The following is an 18198-nucleotide window of genomic DNA, read 5'->3' on the forward strand; positions in this document are numbered from 1 at the left end:
AATTACTTTTTTTTTTTTTGAGAAGCAGCATGGTTTAGTGAAAAGAGCATGGGCTTGAGAGTCAGAGGACCTGGGTTCTAATTCTGGCTGTCACTCGTCTGCTGCGTGACCTTAGGCAAGTCATTTAAGTTTTCTGGGCCTCAGTGACCTCACCTGTAAAATGGGGATTAAGACTGTGAGCCCTATTTGGGATATGGACTTTGTCCAACCTGATGGTTTTCTAACTACTCCAAGCACTTAGTACAATGCCTGACAACAAATATCATTTAAAAAAAAATGAAATAGGTTGGGCAGGTAGAGATGTGGCATTCCCCTCAGAATATAAACCTGCAACAGCTATGAGGAAATGTTTTTATTAAGCAACTACTGTTTGTTAGATTCACAGTGTTGTTCTAACCCTTGTGTAGTTTAAATTCTAAGGCAGCATAATTTAGCTTTCATAAAATGTTGTACACAATTAATACTTGACTGAATATATTTTCCATTTACTCCATCACATTATTTCCTGTCAGTCTTACAGATAGCTGCTTGTAAAAATACCTTAATATCTTGCTGCATCTAATGACCGTGAAGATTGGAATCCCGGGGTAGTACAGTCCCAATGCTGTTTTACTTACTTTCATTGTTTAATAGCATCACACAGCCCAGTTTTTTAGGCTGTGAGCCTGTGATCCCATGCTAATTTTCCCATTTGCAAAAAATACCCTTTAAAATCCGTACGTTCAAATTTTAGTTCTCTTTCCAGTTGCTGAACAGTCTACGAAGAATGACATGAGCCTTGAATCACTATTACCAGTTCCTTGAATTTTGTATAGTGGAGCGCGTGTGTGGCAGAATTACTTTGCTGTTTCTTACCAGAATTCAAACGGGGTTAAATAGCATCATTTTTAGGAACATTATTAGTTGAGTAAATTTATTTCATCTCATTCATTCATTCATTCAGTCGTATTTATTGAGCACTTACTGTGTGCAGAGCTATACACGTTCCTCCACCCAACTATATACATAATCACAGTTTCCTAGCCCAATTACAACTTGATTTAAAGGAAGTAATAAGGGATGAATGATTTTCTTTCCATAGGCCAAGCTCTGCTGCTTCCCGGGTGAGTCGAGGTTACATTCTGGATAGTCGACGAGCACTAGCCAAGATGCTGTTCCGGTTATTGTCGGATGTCCGGTGGCGGAGCGCGAGTCGGGGCTGGCGAAACAGGTCCCAGTCGAGATTCAAAGCCTCGGCCGCGGCAGATTCCCAACCCATCTCGCTGCCGGCACAGGCCCAAGTGGTAATCTGTGGCGGTGGAATCATGGGCACGTCAGTGGCCTATCACCTCTCCAAGCTGGGATGGAAGGATATTGTCCTCCTGGAGCAGGGCAGGTAAGGACCAAAACTCCTCCTGGACAGTACTAATTATCTGCTTTTATTCCTTAGGTGCTGTAGGTCCCCAATAAACACCTCTTGTAGATGTTCCAGCTGGTGGGTTTTTTTTTTTTATCAGTTTTGTTTGGTGTCACTGTTGCTTCAGTGCCCCATGGAGAATCTTCAGATAATGTCTTCTAATTGTACCACTTTATATATATATTTTTTAAAAAAAGAAGAGGCTTGGTTTGTGATAGGGGACTGAAAAGATGGATGTATATTTCTTATAGTTTTAGAACAGATCTCCCAGCAAACTTCAGTGTTATTGTAGTCTTGCAAATTAGTATGATTTCAGGCCCAAAAGACCTCAGACGGCAGGCCAGAAAAAGTGTAAACTTGTTTCTCGTACGGGTCACTTTTTTGGTTCTAATGGGAATTTATGTTTAGGATAATTCTATCACCTCTGCACAGTAATGCTCCAAAACTCCGGTAAGGGCCGCCCCAGATGATCACTGTGGTAGCCATTCCTGGATGCCTTCTGGATTTGTTCTCGTAAAAACTTGAGGCGGTCCCTCTCTGGGTAGTAGCCTGTCTAGATAAAGAGGCCAGGCTCTGCCCATCCCTTGATTGATCTTAAGGAGGCCAGCACCCCCTCTCTCCTCCAGTTTTTTTCCTGATGCTTTACTATGAAGATCGCAGAGACTCTAAGCTAAGCTGCTTTTAGCTTGATCCTTTGGAGGGCTCTGCTCCCTCTTCTTCCACCCACCCACAGTAGTAGCTAAATGAGGGGCCCAGTCCTTAGAAGTCTTCAGGGCTTTCACCCCCACCCCTTCTCTTAATGCTCCTCCACACCTTCATATTATCTTAGAGGTGACCAGGAGAGGCATCATCCCTGTGGTCTTCTGGCATAGAGAGCTCCGTTCCTCTTAATGGGTTGGAGATTTTTGGTTAGAACAGTGCTTTGCACATAGTAAGCGCTTAATAAATGCCATTATTATTATTATTATTATTATTAATTTCTCCCTTTTCCCTCTCACCATTCCAACTCATGGTCTGGTCAGGGGCAGGGGTGGGATCTTCTCTCATTTGACTGTTGGGTCCTTTCTGTTCTTTTTGGTCCTATGTTCCGTGGCTGCGGGATGCCTCCCTGGTGTTCAACTCCCAGCTGCCTCCTTAAAGAAGAAGAAATAAAATAAGTGTGTGTTTGTTGGAGGAAGGGGGGGGGGAGGTTTCCCCATCTAGAGATTGTGTTTTCAAGCTCCCGAATGGCACCCTGTCAGTCGTTTCTCTTCTGTGGCTGCCAGACTCACCTAAGGGAACAAGAATGAAAATAAAAATGTATGTTGTTAAAGGTTAGCAATCAGCCAGCCAGCCCCTTCGGCTCTCTCATCGTTTTCTCCATCCCCTCTTTAATTAGGCCCAGTCGGAGGGCCTCTCAGGTATTTTTGTCCTTCATCCCTTGGTATCACCTAGAAAAGAACTGGTCTGTGCTCACGCGGAACATCCCCTTCGGGTGGCCATTCCTTCTCTGGCCTACCTGGAGGCTTCAGGGAAGTTTGTCGAGTTACTTGGGTTCTTGTCCCGCTCTCCCCCTTCTCCTTCTCTCTTTACTGGAATCTGGTCATCCTTAGAACAGTGCTTTGCACATAGTAAGCGCTTAATAAATGCCATCATTATTATTATTATCCTTCTCCCCTCCACCCTGGATAGTGAGGTTTCTTCAGTTCCTCCCATCCTGCCACCCTCTCAGCACAGAACGGCAAGGCTTTCCAATTCTAGGTGACCTCTTGCCCAGCATACGTCTGTTTTCGTGACAGTCAGATGGAGGCCCTGTGATCTCAAGCTTCTCAGGGCAAGCTCCTGCCTTCCCTGTCGCTGGAGATTTCTCTCAAGTAGTGTTTTAGGTCTCCCCTTTTCCTTATGCTTGATCCTCTTTCTGGGAGGGACAGGACATCCATGAGGAGCAGCGTGGTCTAATGGATAGAGCACGGGCCTGGGACTCAGAGGGACCTGGGTTCTATTCCTGTCTCCGCCCCTCGCCTGCCATGTGACCTTGGGCAAGTCACTTCACTTCTCTGTGCCTCAGTTCCCTCCTCTGTAAAATGGGGACCAAGACTGTGAGCCCGACAGAAGGACAGGGACTGTGTTCAACCTGATTAATTTGTATCTACCCTGTCACTTTGAACAGTGCGTTGCGCATAGTAAGCACTTAACACGTACAATAAAAAATAAAAATTGAGGAGGACTTTCAGGTTGTGAAAGTGCCTCCAGTGAGAACTGGCCCATCTTTGTGGACTTTATCCAAAGATACAGCCAGGTCCTAGTTGGCTTGCAGACCAAGAAGGGAAGTCAAACCTCAGTTTTTCTACTTCTAGAGTCTGCTTATCATCCATACACGGCACAGTAGTGCCCTGCCACCCGATCCTTAGGAAAGCAGCTAGGCGTGGTTTCAAGAATCCTGCACCCAGTAACCCATCATCAGGTGCAGCAGACAGATTGTGTCCTGTGTGCCAACTCCTCTCTTCTCGTTCTCAATCCCATGACTCTGGACTGTGAGCCACAAAGAGCCTGAAATTCTGCTTCTCTGGCCACCCGTCTGTTCTTTGTTTTCGGATCTTTAGGTTGTGTTTCCATCACTCCTTATGGATCTGTCACCCGTCCCCTCTCCCCCTTTTTCCTTTAAGATTGTGAGCCCTCACCCTGGAAGGACAAGGAACGTGTGTAATTCCCTTGAGTGTATTCTTTCCTGGCACCTAGTACAGTGCTCTGCACACAGTAAGTTTCTAGTAAATAGCCTGAGAAACGGTGTTGCCTAGCGGATAGAGCACGAGCCTAGGAGTCAGAAGGATGTGGATTCTGATCTCAGCTCTGCCACTGCTGTGCAGTGCTCTGCTGTGTGACCTTGGCACGTTACTTAACTTCTCTGGACCTCATTTACCTCATCTGTAAAATGGAGTTTAAGACTGTGAGCCCTATGTGAGACAGGGACTGTGTCCAACCCGATTTGCTTGTATCCACCCCAGTGCTTAGTACAGTGCCTGGCACATAGTAAGCATTTAACAAATACCATTATTTTTATTGTTTTATTATCAATAATAAGTACTATTATTATCGCTACTGCTACACCAAATAAGAGCCAGTTATTGTGGGATTCTCTTGTGGCGGCCAGAGCCTTGAAACCTCCAAACTTGATGCAGGAGCATGCACAGTGCTTCAGGCTTTACGTTCTTTAGCCAGACCTACCAGGTATTTAGTTGCCATGGGTGGGAACCAGCCAAAGATGCTGGAACCCATCAGAGACCATCCCACCCCTTGGAAGAAGTCATTCATGCCGTGTGTGAGACCCCTGAGGATTCAGCTGGAGGTTGCGAGGACAAGTTTAGGGCAAAGTTGTGACTGTGGCCACTTAGTGAACCACCATCAGTGGTATTTATTGAGCGCTTACTATGTGCAGAGCTCTGGCTAAGCGCTTGGGAGAGTACGGTACCACAGAGTTGGCAGACACATTCCCAGCCCACAACAAGTATACAGTCTAGAGGAAACTGAAAGAACCTGTCTTAGGGAAATTAAGTTCCCAGGGATCATATTTCTTCCAGAAGACAAGATCTGGGACACCCTGGAGTGCATTCAGGATAGGTAAGCATGGGAGCTAAAACCTGGTGAAAGAGACCCTTTGTCTCCTGGAAGCCTTGACCAGTTTCTAACAGTGCTTCACCTGTGAATGCTGCCCATACAGCCTGCCCTGAGACCACAGTGGAGGCACATGTGGATCTAAACAGTGGAAAACAGGGATGACTTTCTGCCACTTGGCTGGCAGAAAAGAAGAACTTGTTGGAGGATAAATTGAATCAAGGTGGCCTGGATTCCCAGAAATCACTCCTGAATCCTTTGATTGCATAAGAGCTGTTGCACTTTTGGCGCACGATGGAGATGACCATTTTTACCACTCTGAAAAACCACCAGCTAGCATGTGGTGCATAAGAGCAGCGGGAAGTTTCCCCTCTGTTGGTTCTTTAAGGGCCTGTTTCAGCTTAGCTCCCCCGTCACACACCTCCAGTTCTTTCGTGCCCAGCGATGAAGCCCCTGTTCAGGTTGCAAATTCTTCTCCTGGGAAGGGTCTGTTTCTCAAGACTATTCCTTCTTGCTTGTGTGTCAGTGAGCTCTAGCCTTTGGTGAGTAATGCCCCACCCATGTTGCTTTCCCAAAGTTGTCTCCAGCTTTCCCGTCAACTAGGAGTTCCTCTTGCCTGCAATTTGTCTGCTTCTCACGCCCCCACAACGTAGCGCACCTTCAGCTTTTCAGTGACAGGCAAGTGATCCTTTCCTCTTTGGATTCCACCAAAACATCCAGGCGATAACAGCTCTCTGTTTCCGCAGATCCTGCCTTCTTAGGGCAGGCCATCCCAAAGTGGTTGTGGCCAAACGGCTGGTCATTTGCATTCATTTCTGTTGCGAAGGGGTGAGACTCATCCTCACAGGATCAGTCTTGCCCACTCCACAGGGGATAGGCAGCCAACACGCCAGCTCTGAGCCACATCCTAATTGGCAGAGTGGACGTTTTTCATTGTCAGCCACAGTCCGATAGACGCAACCTATGGAGAGAGGCCTGTTTAGATCCGTCCTGCGGCACCTGTATCTGTAGCCTCCGTCCCACTGCCCTTTTGGGACCGGCCACTCTATCAGAGTGATCATCTGGCGTGTCCCTTATAAATCTTTGAATAGCAAGGGTTACTTATTGTGACCTGAATTCCCAGAAGGTCCGTAGACACGCCAGATGATTACTCCAGCCCTCTGCCCCTCTCTTGCTCTCTCGGGTGGTGCTCTTTTTCTCTTGTGCTCTCTCTTCGGCAGGGTTCCGTCTCTGTCAGGAAAATGGAGGGGAGAGGGAAAGGCCTCCCTAGGAGCATGGGTGGGACGGAGTCTGGTCTCCTTCTTGTCAGGCCGGCTCCGGCCCGGGGAGGCAGCCCCTTAAACCTTACAAGGACGAATTCTGGGAGTATCTGGGAATGGTGGCCACCAGAGCGATCATCTGGTGGGCGTGCACATCTTCAGAGAATGTGGGTGACGGTAAGTACCGCTGCTTTTCCCAACTGGTTTATCGCCCAGGATTCTCCAAGTTGGGGGCTCTGCCCTTCCCTGTTTTTGTTATCCCTCCTGGAACCAATCTCTTGTTCAGGAAGTGTCTTCCATCAGATGGCAATACCACGGTGAGCACAAATCAGTCACCGCTCTTACAGATCAGTAAATTTCTTTACACATCAGTAAATGCTCTTATTTAAAAGCATTTAAGTGCTTCCCATTCAAGGCAGTGGGCGGGGTTCCAGAGTAGAAGAAATGGTTCCTCCCTTCAAGGAGCTTACTATCTGTTAGAGGAGGCAAGAAAAACTCTCTATTAGAGGGGGTAAGACAAACCCCGAAACCCACTGTTGGGTAGGGACTGTCTCTAAATGTTGCCAACTTGTACTTCCCAAGCGCTTAGTACAGTGCTCTGCACACAGTAAGCCCTCAATAAATACGATTGATGATAAGTGACAAATGAATATAATCCTAACAAGTGGCAATGGGGCAGTTGTATCCAGGTAAGTGTTAAGTAATATCAGAAGCGTGTGATTTCAGGCTTTAGTTGCTCCCCTGATTTCTTTTTTTTTTTCCTTATGAGTATTTAGCGTGGCTCAGCGGAAAGAGCACGGGCTTGGGAGTCAGAGGTCATGGGTTCAAATCCAGGCTCCACCAATTGTCAGCTATGTGACCTTGGGCAAGTCACTTAACTTCTCTGTGCCTCAGTTACCTCGTCTGTAAAATGGGGATTAAGACTGTTAGCCCCACATGGGACAACCTGATCGCCTTGTATCCTCCCCAGAAACTTAGAACATTGCTTTGCATATAGTAAGTGTACAGCAAATGCCATTATTATTATTATTATTATTATTCTTATCTTCTTCTAGACTGGGCAAGTCCCTTAACTTCTCCGTGACCCGGTTACCTCATCTGTAAAATGGGGATTATGGGACTGTGTCCAACCTGATTAATTTGTATTAACTCTCTCTCTCTCTCTCTCTGTCTCTGCCTCTCTCTCTCTGTTTCTCTGTCTCTGTTTCCCTGTTTGTCTCTGTTTCTCTTTCTGTCTCTGCCTGTTCGTCTCTCTCTCTGCTTCTCTGCCCTCTCTCTCTCTCCATTTCTCTATTTCTTCCTCTCTTTCTCTGTCTCTGTCTGTTTCTCTGCCCCCTCTCTGTTTCTCTCTCTCTCTCCATTTCTCTATTTCTTCCTCTCTTTCTCTGTCTCTCTGTTTCTCTGCCCCCTCTCTGTTTCTCTCTCTTCATTTCTATTTATTTTATTTTGTTAACATGTTTGGTTTTGTTCCCTGTCTCCCCTTTCTAGACTGTGAGCCCACTGTTGGGTAGGGACCGTCTCTATATGTTGCCAACTTGTGCTTCCCAAGCGCTTAGTACAGAGCTCTGCACACAGTAAGCGCTCAATAAATACGATTGATTGATTGATTGACTGACTGTGAGCCCATTGTTGGGTAAGGACCGTCTCTATATGTTGCCAACTTGTATTTCCCAAGCGCAGTGCTCTGCACACAGTAAGCGCTCAATAAATACGATTGAATGAATGAATGAATGAAGTATTTTGCAGTATGGTGAAGATGGGCTGTTGGGCTCAGCCTCGGTGAGGTTCCGGCTCATCTGGGGTCTTTTCCGTGTCAAGTTGGTGAGGCCCTTTCTTGTGTTTCCCGTAGGCTGGCTGCTGGCTCCACTCGGTTCTGTGCTGGCATCGTGAGCACAGTCAGGCACTTGTCCGTAGAGCTCAAGATGGCAGACTACTCGAACAAACTCTATCAGCAATTAGAACAGGAGACAGGGATTCAAACAGGTAAGGAAAGGGTGTGTTCCGTTCAATCCTTGGGATCCCCAAAACTCTCTTGAAACAGCATGCACCAGGGTTACCCAGATAGTAAAGAACAAGATTTAGTTCTGCACTCAGATCATTTCTCTTCTGAAATAGGGTAGGTCCACCTCTGCATTCAACACGTTTACAACCTAACAAAGAAAGATGAACAAAGGCCTGGACACCTTGGCCCAATCTGGACGCTTTCTGATATAGTGGAGAAACTACTCCATGCTCTGTACACAGCTTAACAGAGATCCAAGGAGATCTGTGGTCCTTTGAAGAAATTAAGTGAATAAGTAAACCTGTAAATAAAATTGAAATTGGGTCCTGCAGCATCAGCACTGTACGTTCTTAAGCAATTATGTTCGTTTGAATTAGTACAGTGCTCTGCACACAGTAAGCGCTCAATAAATGTGATTGAATGAATGATGTTCACCGTTGCCAGGAGCATTACTGCCGTGGCATCGTGAAGGGTGAAGAGGGGCTGGTGAAAGTGTGAGTGGAATGCTTTTGGAGCCTACGATTTACAGGTCAACATCCACAAATAGCTTATCTACACAGCCCCCTCTCTCTCCCTTATACACACAAAAACACACACACTCACTTTGGAAACACACTTGGAAAAACTCAAGTTGGGAGTCAGATTTTTAACTTTCATTGCACATCAGCCTTTGTTTAAAAACTTCCTTCCAGGCTCCAAAATCCCCAAGTGAGCTGTTGTTTTCCAAAAGGTCCACTTCACCGTGTTGACATAGTACAAGGGTATGTTTTCCTTTTCAGATCAAAATAGGAAGCCCTGTAAATACATTTGGATTTTACAGACTCAGTTTACTCCTAATTGTAGCCCCTTTTTTCCAGTATTGAGTATTTAAGCATCCTGGAGTTTTAATTCCCACCAGCAGTGCCAGTGGCCAAATATAGAGAATTTGGAATGACCAGATGGCCAGTGCCAAATATAGAGAATTTGATTCATTCTGACTTGGTCCTTGGTGATTTTTTTATTTCCCACCCGCCACGTAGGTTATGTGAGGACAGGCTCAATCTCTCTGGCTCAGACTCAAGATCGCTTGATCTCCCTGAAACGTATCAACTCGAGGCTGAAGTATGTATGGGGCTGTGAATTGACGGGTCTTAAATTGCCACCGTACTCCCAGCTAGCAAGAAGCTGATAGGAGGGCACTCACCGTTCTTTGTGATCTGTGACAGAGTAATGGGCATCCCTTCGGAGATTATCTCCCCAAAGCAAGTGGCAGAGCTTCACCCACTCATCAACATCCATGATCTGGTGGGAGCCATGCACGTCCCTGAGGATGCAGTGATATCATCTGCTGACGTGGCTCTTGCGTTAGCTAGTGGCGCCTCTCAAAATGGTAAGAGTTGGAGCTTTTCTGGAGGCTGGACTGAAACTGTACTTTCCTTTTAGACTGTGAGCCCACTGTTGGGTAGGGACTGTCTCTGTATGTTGCCAACTTGTATTTCCCAAGCGCTTAGTACAGTGCTCTGCACACAGTAAGCGCTCAATAAATACGATTGATTGATTGATTTCCTCTTTTTTACAAAAGCAAACCCCAACTATGTCCTCATTTCCTCTACCTCCACTCCCTTCTTCATCACCCTTGTACTTAATAATAATAATAATGGCATTTGTTAAGCGCTTGCTATGTGCAAAGCACTGTTCTAAGCACTGGGGGGATACAAGGTGATCAGGTTGTCCCACGTGAGGCTCACAATCTTAATCACCGTTTTACAGATGAGGGAACTGAGGCTCCGAGAAGTTAAGTGACTTGCCCAAGGTCACACAGCAGACATGTGGCAGATCCGGGATTCGAACCCATGACCTCTGACTCCCAAGCCCGGGCTCTTTCCACTGAGCCACGCTGCTTCACAAAGGGTACTTGGATTTGTACCCTTTATTCACCCCACGGCATTTACGTACATATCTGTAATTGATTTATTATTTCAATGTCCGACACCCCCTCTAGACTGTATGCTCCTTGTGGGCAGGGAACATGCTGCCAATTCTGTTATAGTGTATGCTCCCAGGCATTTAGCACTGTGCTCTGCACACAGTAAGTGCTCAGTAAATACAACTGATTATAGGGAAGCGCAGAGTTGCCAGGGTTAATCCATGGGAGTGGGTATTCCTATCCGTTCTGGTGAGTCATATTAATATTAATAATAATAATCGTACTTGTTAAGTGCTTACTGTGGGCCAAGCACCGTTCTAAATACTGAGATAGATGTACAAGTTAATCAGGTTGGACACAGTCCCTGTCCCACGTGGGGCTCACACTCTTAATCCCCACTTTACAGATGAGGTAACTGAGGCCCGGTGAAGTGACCTGCCCAAGGTCGCGCAGCAGACATGTGGTGGAGCCGGAATTAGAACCCAGGTCCTTCTGACTCCCAAGCCCGGGCTCTATCCACTATGCCATGCTGCTTCAGTGGGGTGCCAAGTGGCTCCCTAGTCTTGCCACTTGCCCCGGGGCAACTGGCAGGTAAAGGGAAATTTTCATCATCATCATCATCAATCGTATTTATTGAGCGCTTACTATGTGCAGAGCACTGTACTAAGCGCTTGGGAAGTACAAATTGGCAACATATAGAGACAGTCCCTACCCAACAGTGGGTTCACTCTTATTTCTTCTGAATTTAATAATAATAATTATGGTACTTGGTAAGCACTTACCGGGTGGTAAGCCCTGCAGGCTAATCAGGTTGGACATGGTCCCTGTGCCACATGGGACTTCCAATCTTGTATTCATCTGCTTCAAGTCACCAGTGCTTTTTTCTTCATTGTTGGGTTCGCTTTGCCTGGAGAATATTAAGTTCAGTATGCACTTCTGTACACGTCCATAATTCATTTTAATGTCTGTCTGCCCTTCTAGACTGTCAGCGCCTGGTGGGCAGTGAACGTGTCTGCCAACTCTGTTGAATTGAATTCTCCCGAGCACTTAGCATAATGCTCTGCACGCAGTCAGTGCTCATTAAATATGATTGATTGACAGATAGTAAAGCTCCATCAAATTCAATATGTAGTAGGGATCTATCCTTACTCATAAACAAGGATGCGTTGAATACATCAATCAGAATAGGAGCTCGCTGACAGCAGCGCCTTTGACGATTATATATTGCGTACAAGGGTATTTCGTGCTTTCATGCTTCAAGGGTAATCCTCTGTGTAAAGATCACTTGGATTTGAGGGCTCCAATTTAGGAGAGCCTATCAATATTAGACCAGTGTTGGTAAAGTCAATATTTTTTTCTCTAAATTCCTCTTTCCTTCAAGGGGCAGAGGTATCCTTTCAGAACAAATCAATTCACCCCAAGGCCAGAGGTTGTAACTTTACAACACTTACAAAGCGTCTCTGCCATAATGAGCATGTGCTGGAGCATTTTTCCTCAGGTGAAATCCTTGGCAATGAGTTGGAGTGAAGGGATAGAAGTTAGAAAAGTCAAAAAAGCCATTCTCTTGGGATCTGAATGGATCTCGCTCCCTCTTGCCCCGGTTGATAATTCCTGATATATTATTCATTTCTGCCACAGAGTAGTTCTCTAAAATAGTTTTTCATTTCTAGTAACAGGATGGCTCTAAATGCCCGTCAACAAGGAACAGTGCCACATGCAGTACGGTAACCATTTCCTGAGGCACTGACAACAGGATGGTTATTTTTAGTCAGGGAATTTGGCCTGCTCCGCCTCTCAAAAAACGAGATTGGACTTTTCAGTCGGGGTCTGCGGATGGTTGCGGGCTGATGCTGCACCAGAAACTTTGTGCCTCAAACCCCGTTTTTTCTTCACCACCCCCCCCAGGCGTGCAGATCCTCGACCGAACAAGCGTCATTCACGTCTTGGTCAAAGAGGGTCGCGTGACTGGCGTGGAGACCGACAGAGGACAGATCGAATGCCAGTATTTCGTCAATTGTGCGGGCCAGGTTAGTTACGGCGGTGAATCCTGGGTTTTGTCTCTGTTTTAAAGATCTCTGGAGTGCTTGTGGGTTTAGACAATTATGTGGATTAAACCGTCGTAAGGGAGTTGAGTGATTCTTCCTGCTTTGGACCAGAAAAACACAAATGTCTGGAAAGTGCATTAAAATATAGGCATTTATATTCTTACCCTTCCTCCTCACTTTCTTAACAAGAACTGGTGCAGCCAGCTACATATGTGGGCAGTTGATATCGAGGTTGTTTTACATGTACTAGTTTAACGGTCACTTTGGGATATGTTCCTGGCGTAGGTCTCCTTGTCGGTTTATAGAACACCAGGTTGCTTCTAAAGAAAATTTGGATTACTTAGCTCCACTTGGCACCTTTGAAGGAGACCCAAGAGATACATGATCACTCGGTGACATGCACATAACTATCGGTGGTGGTTGGCCTCTGGTTGATAGGAAGGCTGGTTGAGGAAGAGCATTTTTGCTAATGTGGATCTCATTTGTGCCCCAAGAAGATCGCGAGGCCTACTGAATCTTCATCCCAAATTGAGTGAATCTTTTCAGGGTAAAAAAAAATCAACCATGGCAGACCTTTCTAAGTAACTGTATTCCAGTCTTTCTTGAAATGGATTTATTTTTATAAAATCCCAGAATAATCAGGTAGTCAGAGTTCCTTGCATGCCTTGGAATTAAAAATTACAATTTTGTTCAATTTCTTCTCTTCCTCTGTCCCTATCCCCCCATCCCCCTCTGCCAATCTTGTCCATTTACAGTGGGCTTACGAGCTTGGTCTGTCCAACGAGCATCCGGTTAATATTCCATTACATGCCTGTGAACACTTCTATCTTCTCACTCACCCCTTGAAGACCCCTCTGCAGAGCATCACACCAAGTGAGGAATTCCTTCCTTCCTTATTTTTTTTTAATCTTGTTGTTTTACCGATATTCTGATCTGTAAAATAAGGGATGTTCTGCTGAGCGTAGCCCAGGTGGTTTATCCTCTTAGGGAACTCTTGGGAATTAAAACTTGATTCCAGGTTTATGTGAGGCTGTTGAGAAAAATCTCAGATTTATTTTATCTCAGACAACTAAATTCTGGCCTCAGGTAGGATCCCCCCAGTCAGGTAGGATCCCCCCAATCTCTGAGACAGTGGGCACAGTCCCTGTCCCATGTGAGGCTCACAGTCTAAGCTGAAGGGAGACGGATTTAATCTTCATTTTACAGATGAGGTAACTGAGGCACAGAGAAGTTAAGTGATTTGTCCAAGGCCTCAAACAGCTGGTAAGTAGAGGAGCTGGGATTAGAAGGCAGATCCTCTGACTCCCAAACCTGGGCTCTTTCCGCTAGGCCAAGTGGTGGATAGATTTGGTTTGAAGCACCTCCTCACCTCTCCCTCGTCCCACTCCCTTGTCATCTCTCTCCCTCTCCTGCTGTAGCCATCGTGGATCCAGATGGAAGAATCTACATTCGAAGCTGGAAAGGGGGTATCTTGTCTGGAGGTTTTGAGAAGAATCCCAAACCTATCTTTACTGAGGGCAAGAACCAGCTGGAGATTCACAATCTACATGAAGACTGGGATCATTTTGGTACACATATGGGGCAAGAGGGGAGGCTTTACAGAAGGGAAAAAGTTTTATGGTCAAATTTTCAGTAGATTGGTGGAAGACAGAGTCGTTTAAATAGTTCTGCCTTTTAGCTTTGAAACAGGGTGAAAGGTCTTTACCTCTGAGTAGATGTTAGTAGCTCAACTCAGGAAATAATCTCTCACATGTCTATAGTAATGATGGCATTATTATGCCATTATGTGCAAAGCACTGTTCTAAGCGCTGGGGAGGATACAAGGTGATCAGGTTGTCCCTTGTGGGGCTCACAGTCTTCATCCCCATTTTCCAGATGAAGTCGCTGAGGCACAGAGAAGTGAAGTGACTTGCCCAAAGTCACACAGCTGACAAGTGGTGTATCTCATCTGTATTTCACCCTCCCTCTTTCTGTCACATTCTTCAGTATGTAAATACTCTAATACTTTGGTCTCCTTAGAACTCAAAGGACTATCTTTTCCTTTAATCTTTATGCCAGTTACTGTACAAACAGCCTCCACCTCTTTCCCAAGGCATATGATCTCTGATCACGTGGAGCTCACAGTCTTAATCCCCATTTTATAGATGAGGTAACTGAGGCACAGAGAAGTTAAGTGACTTGCCCAAAGTCACACAGCTGACAATTGGCGGAGCCAGAATTTGAACCCATGACCTCCGACTCCAAAGCGTGTGCTCTTTCCACTGAGCCACGTTGCTTCTCCAAGAATAATGATGGCATTTGTTAAGCGCTTACTATGAGCGAAGCACTGTTCTAAGCACTGGGGAGGATACAAGGTGATCACATCTACTTAGAACAGTGCTTGATACAAAATAAGCGCTTAATAAATACCATCATCATCATTACCATCTGCTTGCTTATTTGCTTTAGGTAACTGTTGAATTCCTAATATAAAGAGTCCACTGTTGGGTAGGGACTGTCTCTGTATGTTGCCAACTTGTACTTCCCAAGCGCTTAGTACAGTGCTCTGCACACAGTAAGCGCTCAATAAATACGATTGATTGATTGGTTGATCAGTAGCAAAGCTACTGTTTGTTTTTCTGTAGTGAACCTTCTTTTGCTGGCTGCAGGAATAGGGATGTGTTGGGAGATTTTGTCTATTTGGGGTTTTATTTTTTTGTTTGTTTTTTTAAGCAGCAAGTGAGAATGAGGAGTCAGGGAACTGAAGCTGTTGGATTTATTTGATTTATAGGTCAAGATCATATTGTCTGGTTTTTTGTGTTTTTTGTTTGTTTGTTTTTTGTTTTTTTGGATTAGAGCCCCTGCTGAGTTCCCTTCTACGCAGGATGCCAGAACTGGAGGCTCTAGAGATCGTGCAGTTGATCAACTGCCCCGAGTCCTTCACACCAGACATGAGGTGCATCATGGGGGAGTCTCCAGCTGTACAAGGCTACTTTGTCCTGGCCGGAATGAACTCTGCCGGCATCTCATTTGGCGGGGGCGCAGGGAAGTAAGTAACACACTGCCCATTTTTAGGGGAGTCAACTTGTGAGCATGTCTTTGCTTCCTTGGCTCACTTAGAACAATATTTTATACCTAGGTTGTTGATACCTAACTCCAACTCAAGGCACGTTACAGGGTTTTTACATTTACCTATCGCTCACTTTAGGAATATGCTCCTGGCATAGTTCTCCTTGTCAGCTCCTAGAACATCAGTTTGCTTCTAAGGAAAACTTGGATTAGTTAGCGCCACTCAGTACCTTTTGAAAGAAGGTACTTACTTCTGTACTGTACTTACCTGTACTTGTTTCTGTACTTACCTTTCTGTGTAAGACCCAAGGGATACATTATCACTCAGTGAAATGCACAGAACTACTGGTAGTTTTTCACCATGGCCCTGTGAAATAAGGAAAAATACTGGCGAATGTGGATCTTGTCTTACAGATGAACAGATACGGGCACAGAGAAGTTTACTGTGTTGTCCGAAGTTGCGCTGAGTCTGCGGCAGGGGAAAGAGAGGGGCCAGCGTTCCTGAATCCCAGTCCATCGTTCTGGTCACTGGACTACCCTCCGTGATATCCCAAACTTTCCATTTTCTCCAACTCCCAACAGGTACCTAGCTGAGTGGATGGTGCACGGTTACCCTTCGGAGAACGTGTGGCCGCTGGACCTGAAACGCTTCGGAGCTCTCCAGAGCAGCCGCACCTTCCTCCGCCACCGGGTCATGGAAGTGATGCGTAAGGGAGCCCCTGTCCCATTTCCCAGCGCCCTTCGGGATAAATCCGGGATTCCAGCACGGCAGCCCTCTTGCAGCCGTTGGAACAACCGGCCTCCTCCCCTGTATCTGGTCGTTGCCACCAATGTGACGCATGACATTTAAGCTTCTCAGACTTTTGTAATCCAGGGCCAGTCCTACTGAGCCATCTCTGTCTGCTCATCTGGGGGGAGCTTGGAAGTCAGAATAGAGCCTTCTCCTGATAGGGTGTTTCTAGCAGAAAATGGCTGCAGTGGCATCTCATTTTATGCTTAACAGTAACATCCTCCTGGTACTCTGCAGTGAGAGCTATGCGTTTGTGTTGGTGCTGTGGGTGGCTCCTCCCTCTCCTCCTGCTGTGCATTGGCTTCTCACAAGCTTCTCATGCTTCTAAGAGAAGCAGCGTGGCTCAGTGGAAAGAGCACTGGCTTGGGAGCCAGAGGTCATGGGTTCTTATCCCGGCTTCGCCGCTTGTCAGCTGTGTGACTTTGGGCAAGTCACTTGACTTCTCTGTGCCTCAGTTATCTCATCTGTAAAATGGGGATGGAGACTGAGCCCTACGTGGGACAACCTGATCGCCTTGTATCACCCTAGCGCTTAGAACAGTGCTTTGCACATAGTAAGCGCTTAACAAATACCATCATTATTATTATTATTATTGGCAGCCTTCCCCTTCTCTTTCCAAGGCTGTGAATCCACAAAGTTGTTCTCAGACTCCCATCCTCTTCCAGTGAATATCAGAAATTCATCAGCCTTAAGAGGAGCTGCTTTCTGTGTAAACCACAAGTTTCCTTCTCATTTTTGAAGGGTTGGTGTATGCATTTTGATTTGCTCTTAAGTTCTCGCTAACCTAACGCTTCTTTGATTTACTCACCAACAAGCCCGGACTGTTTGTTTGAAAGACAGATTTTTGTACTGGAAGCTCGAGCCAAATTGCATTGGTTCAGGTAGATTTTTATTCCCTTTACAGTGTATTGCCCAGAACTGTAAAGACCATTTTCAGCCTTGGCTGAACTGTCCCTAAGTATTCTGTGAGTGCTTGTGTTCAGAACTGAACTGCTAAATTGGATGTGACTGCCCCTCTCAGCTCAATTTACTTTGGAGTTTCAATGCTCAATTTACATATACAGTGGGGCCTTTGAATAGCCTTTTAGTGCAAGAATTCTGGTCCTTGGCCTGTAACTCAGAACCGAGTACTCTATAGCAGATGCAGGTACTGTAGAACTGTAGTTACAGTGACTGTCTCACTGCCTTAAATGATAAGTTTAATAAGTATTTTGTAGAATTTAGGATTCTAAAGTTCTCATTTTGTCTGTTTTGTTTTTTTTGTGCCCACCCCCCAATCCTTGCTAGCCTTAGATTTTAGGAGCAACATAATGGAGAGGCCTATGGGATGTCCATCATGCAGGAAATAATCCAACTCATTCTCTCCTCTCTTCTACCTCTGAAGTCTCTACCTTCAGAGAAAATTTAAAGATGAATATTTGAGCCTAGCGCAAAACGTTAGACCTACAAAACCAAGAAGATTTTGCCCTGCTGTCATTCCTCCATACTTTAACTTTTTTGAAAAAGACCTGAGTTAGATTTCCACCTGCTTATCCTCTCTACTGGTTTGGGAGTTAGAAGGGAGGAATTCTGCTCCCAGCTAGTGCACACGTGTCTTAACACAAGCGTGACATTGGGCAACTTTATTTCGGTTTCCCCAGCAGCAAAATGGGGATGATTCTTGCCACTTTTGGAATGTGGATAAAATGAATGAGATATGTGTAGCATAGTAAGAGCCGAAGAACTCAGGCCCTGTAAATATTTGTACACAAAGATATTATTTTTTTTCTGTGCTTTTTGTCCCATGGCTCCGTGGAGCTTATAAAGTTTTGGAACTTGGTTCTATCTTAATTTTGAACTAGTATTGAGTTTGTATTGTGCCTTGACCAGCATATAATGATTAGGGATCTGGTAATGAGCTCTTCCAAGAGGCCAGGCAGTGTCTGTCTCTGCAGCAGAGGACCCCGTCACCCATTGACCCCAAAATTCATACTGGGCTTTCCCTTCGGCATCAGGCAGCATTTGGTATATATTTGGTGCCTGAAATAACTGCTTTATGGTTTTCTGGGGTTTGGGTTTTTGTTTATCTAATGTGATGTGTTAAGTGCTCACTATACGCTATGCACTGTACTAAGCTCTGGCACAATCCATGTCCCACATGGAGCCCACAATCTTAATCCCT

General features: G+C 45.5%; 1 protein-coding gene across 1 annotated transcript in view; it reads left to right on the forward strand.

Annotated features, from left to right (window-relative positions):
- The first annotated feature begins 1091 nt into the window (after window positions 1-1091).
- PDPR (pyruvate dehydrogenase phosphatase regulatory subunit) overlaps window positions 1092-18198 on the forward strand; it is a 30528-nt gene continuing 13421 nt past the window's right edge. Inside the window, exons 1-9 of the mRNA XM_038753323.1 lie at window positions 1092-1375; window positions 8096-8229; window positions 9268-9349; window positions 9454-9617; window positions 12060-12181; window positions 12955-13072; window positions 13618-13767; window positions 15035-15227; window positions 15830-15954. Of these exons, the coding sequence (XP_038609251.1) occupies window positions 1149-1375; window positions 8096-8229; window positions 9268-9349; window positions 9454-9617; window positions 12060-12181; window positions 12955-13072; window positions 13618-13767; window positions 15035-15227; window positions 15830-15954 (1315 nt within the window). The 5' untranslated portion in view covers window positions 1092-1148. The remainder of the gene's footprint in view (window positions 1376-8095; window positions 8230-9267; window positions 9350-9453; window positions 9618-12059; window positions 12182-12954; window positions 13073-13617; window positions 13768-15034; window positions 15228-15829; window positions 15955-18198) is intronic.

The sequence above is a fragment of the Tachyglossus aculeatus genome, chromosome 11 (genome assembly GCF_015852505.1).
Source record: "Tachyglossus aculeatus isolate mTacAcu1 chromosome 11, mTacAcu1.pri, whole genome shotgun sequence".
Classification (NCBI taxonomy): Eukaryota; Metazoa; Chordata; class Mammalia; order Monotremata; family Tachyglossidae; genus Tachyglossus; species Tachyglossus aculeatus.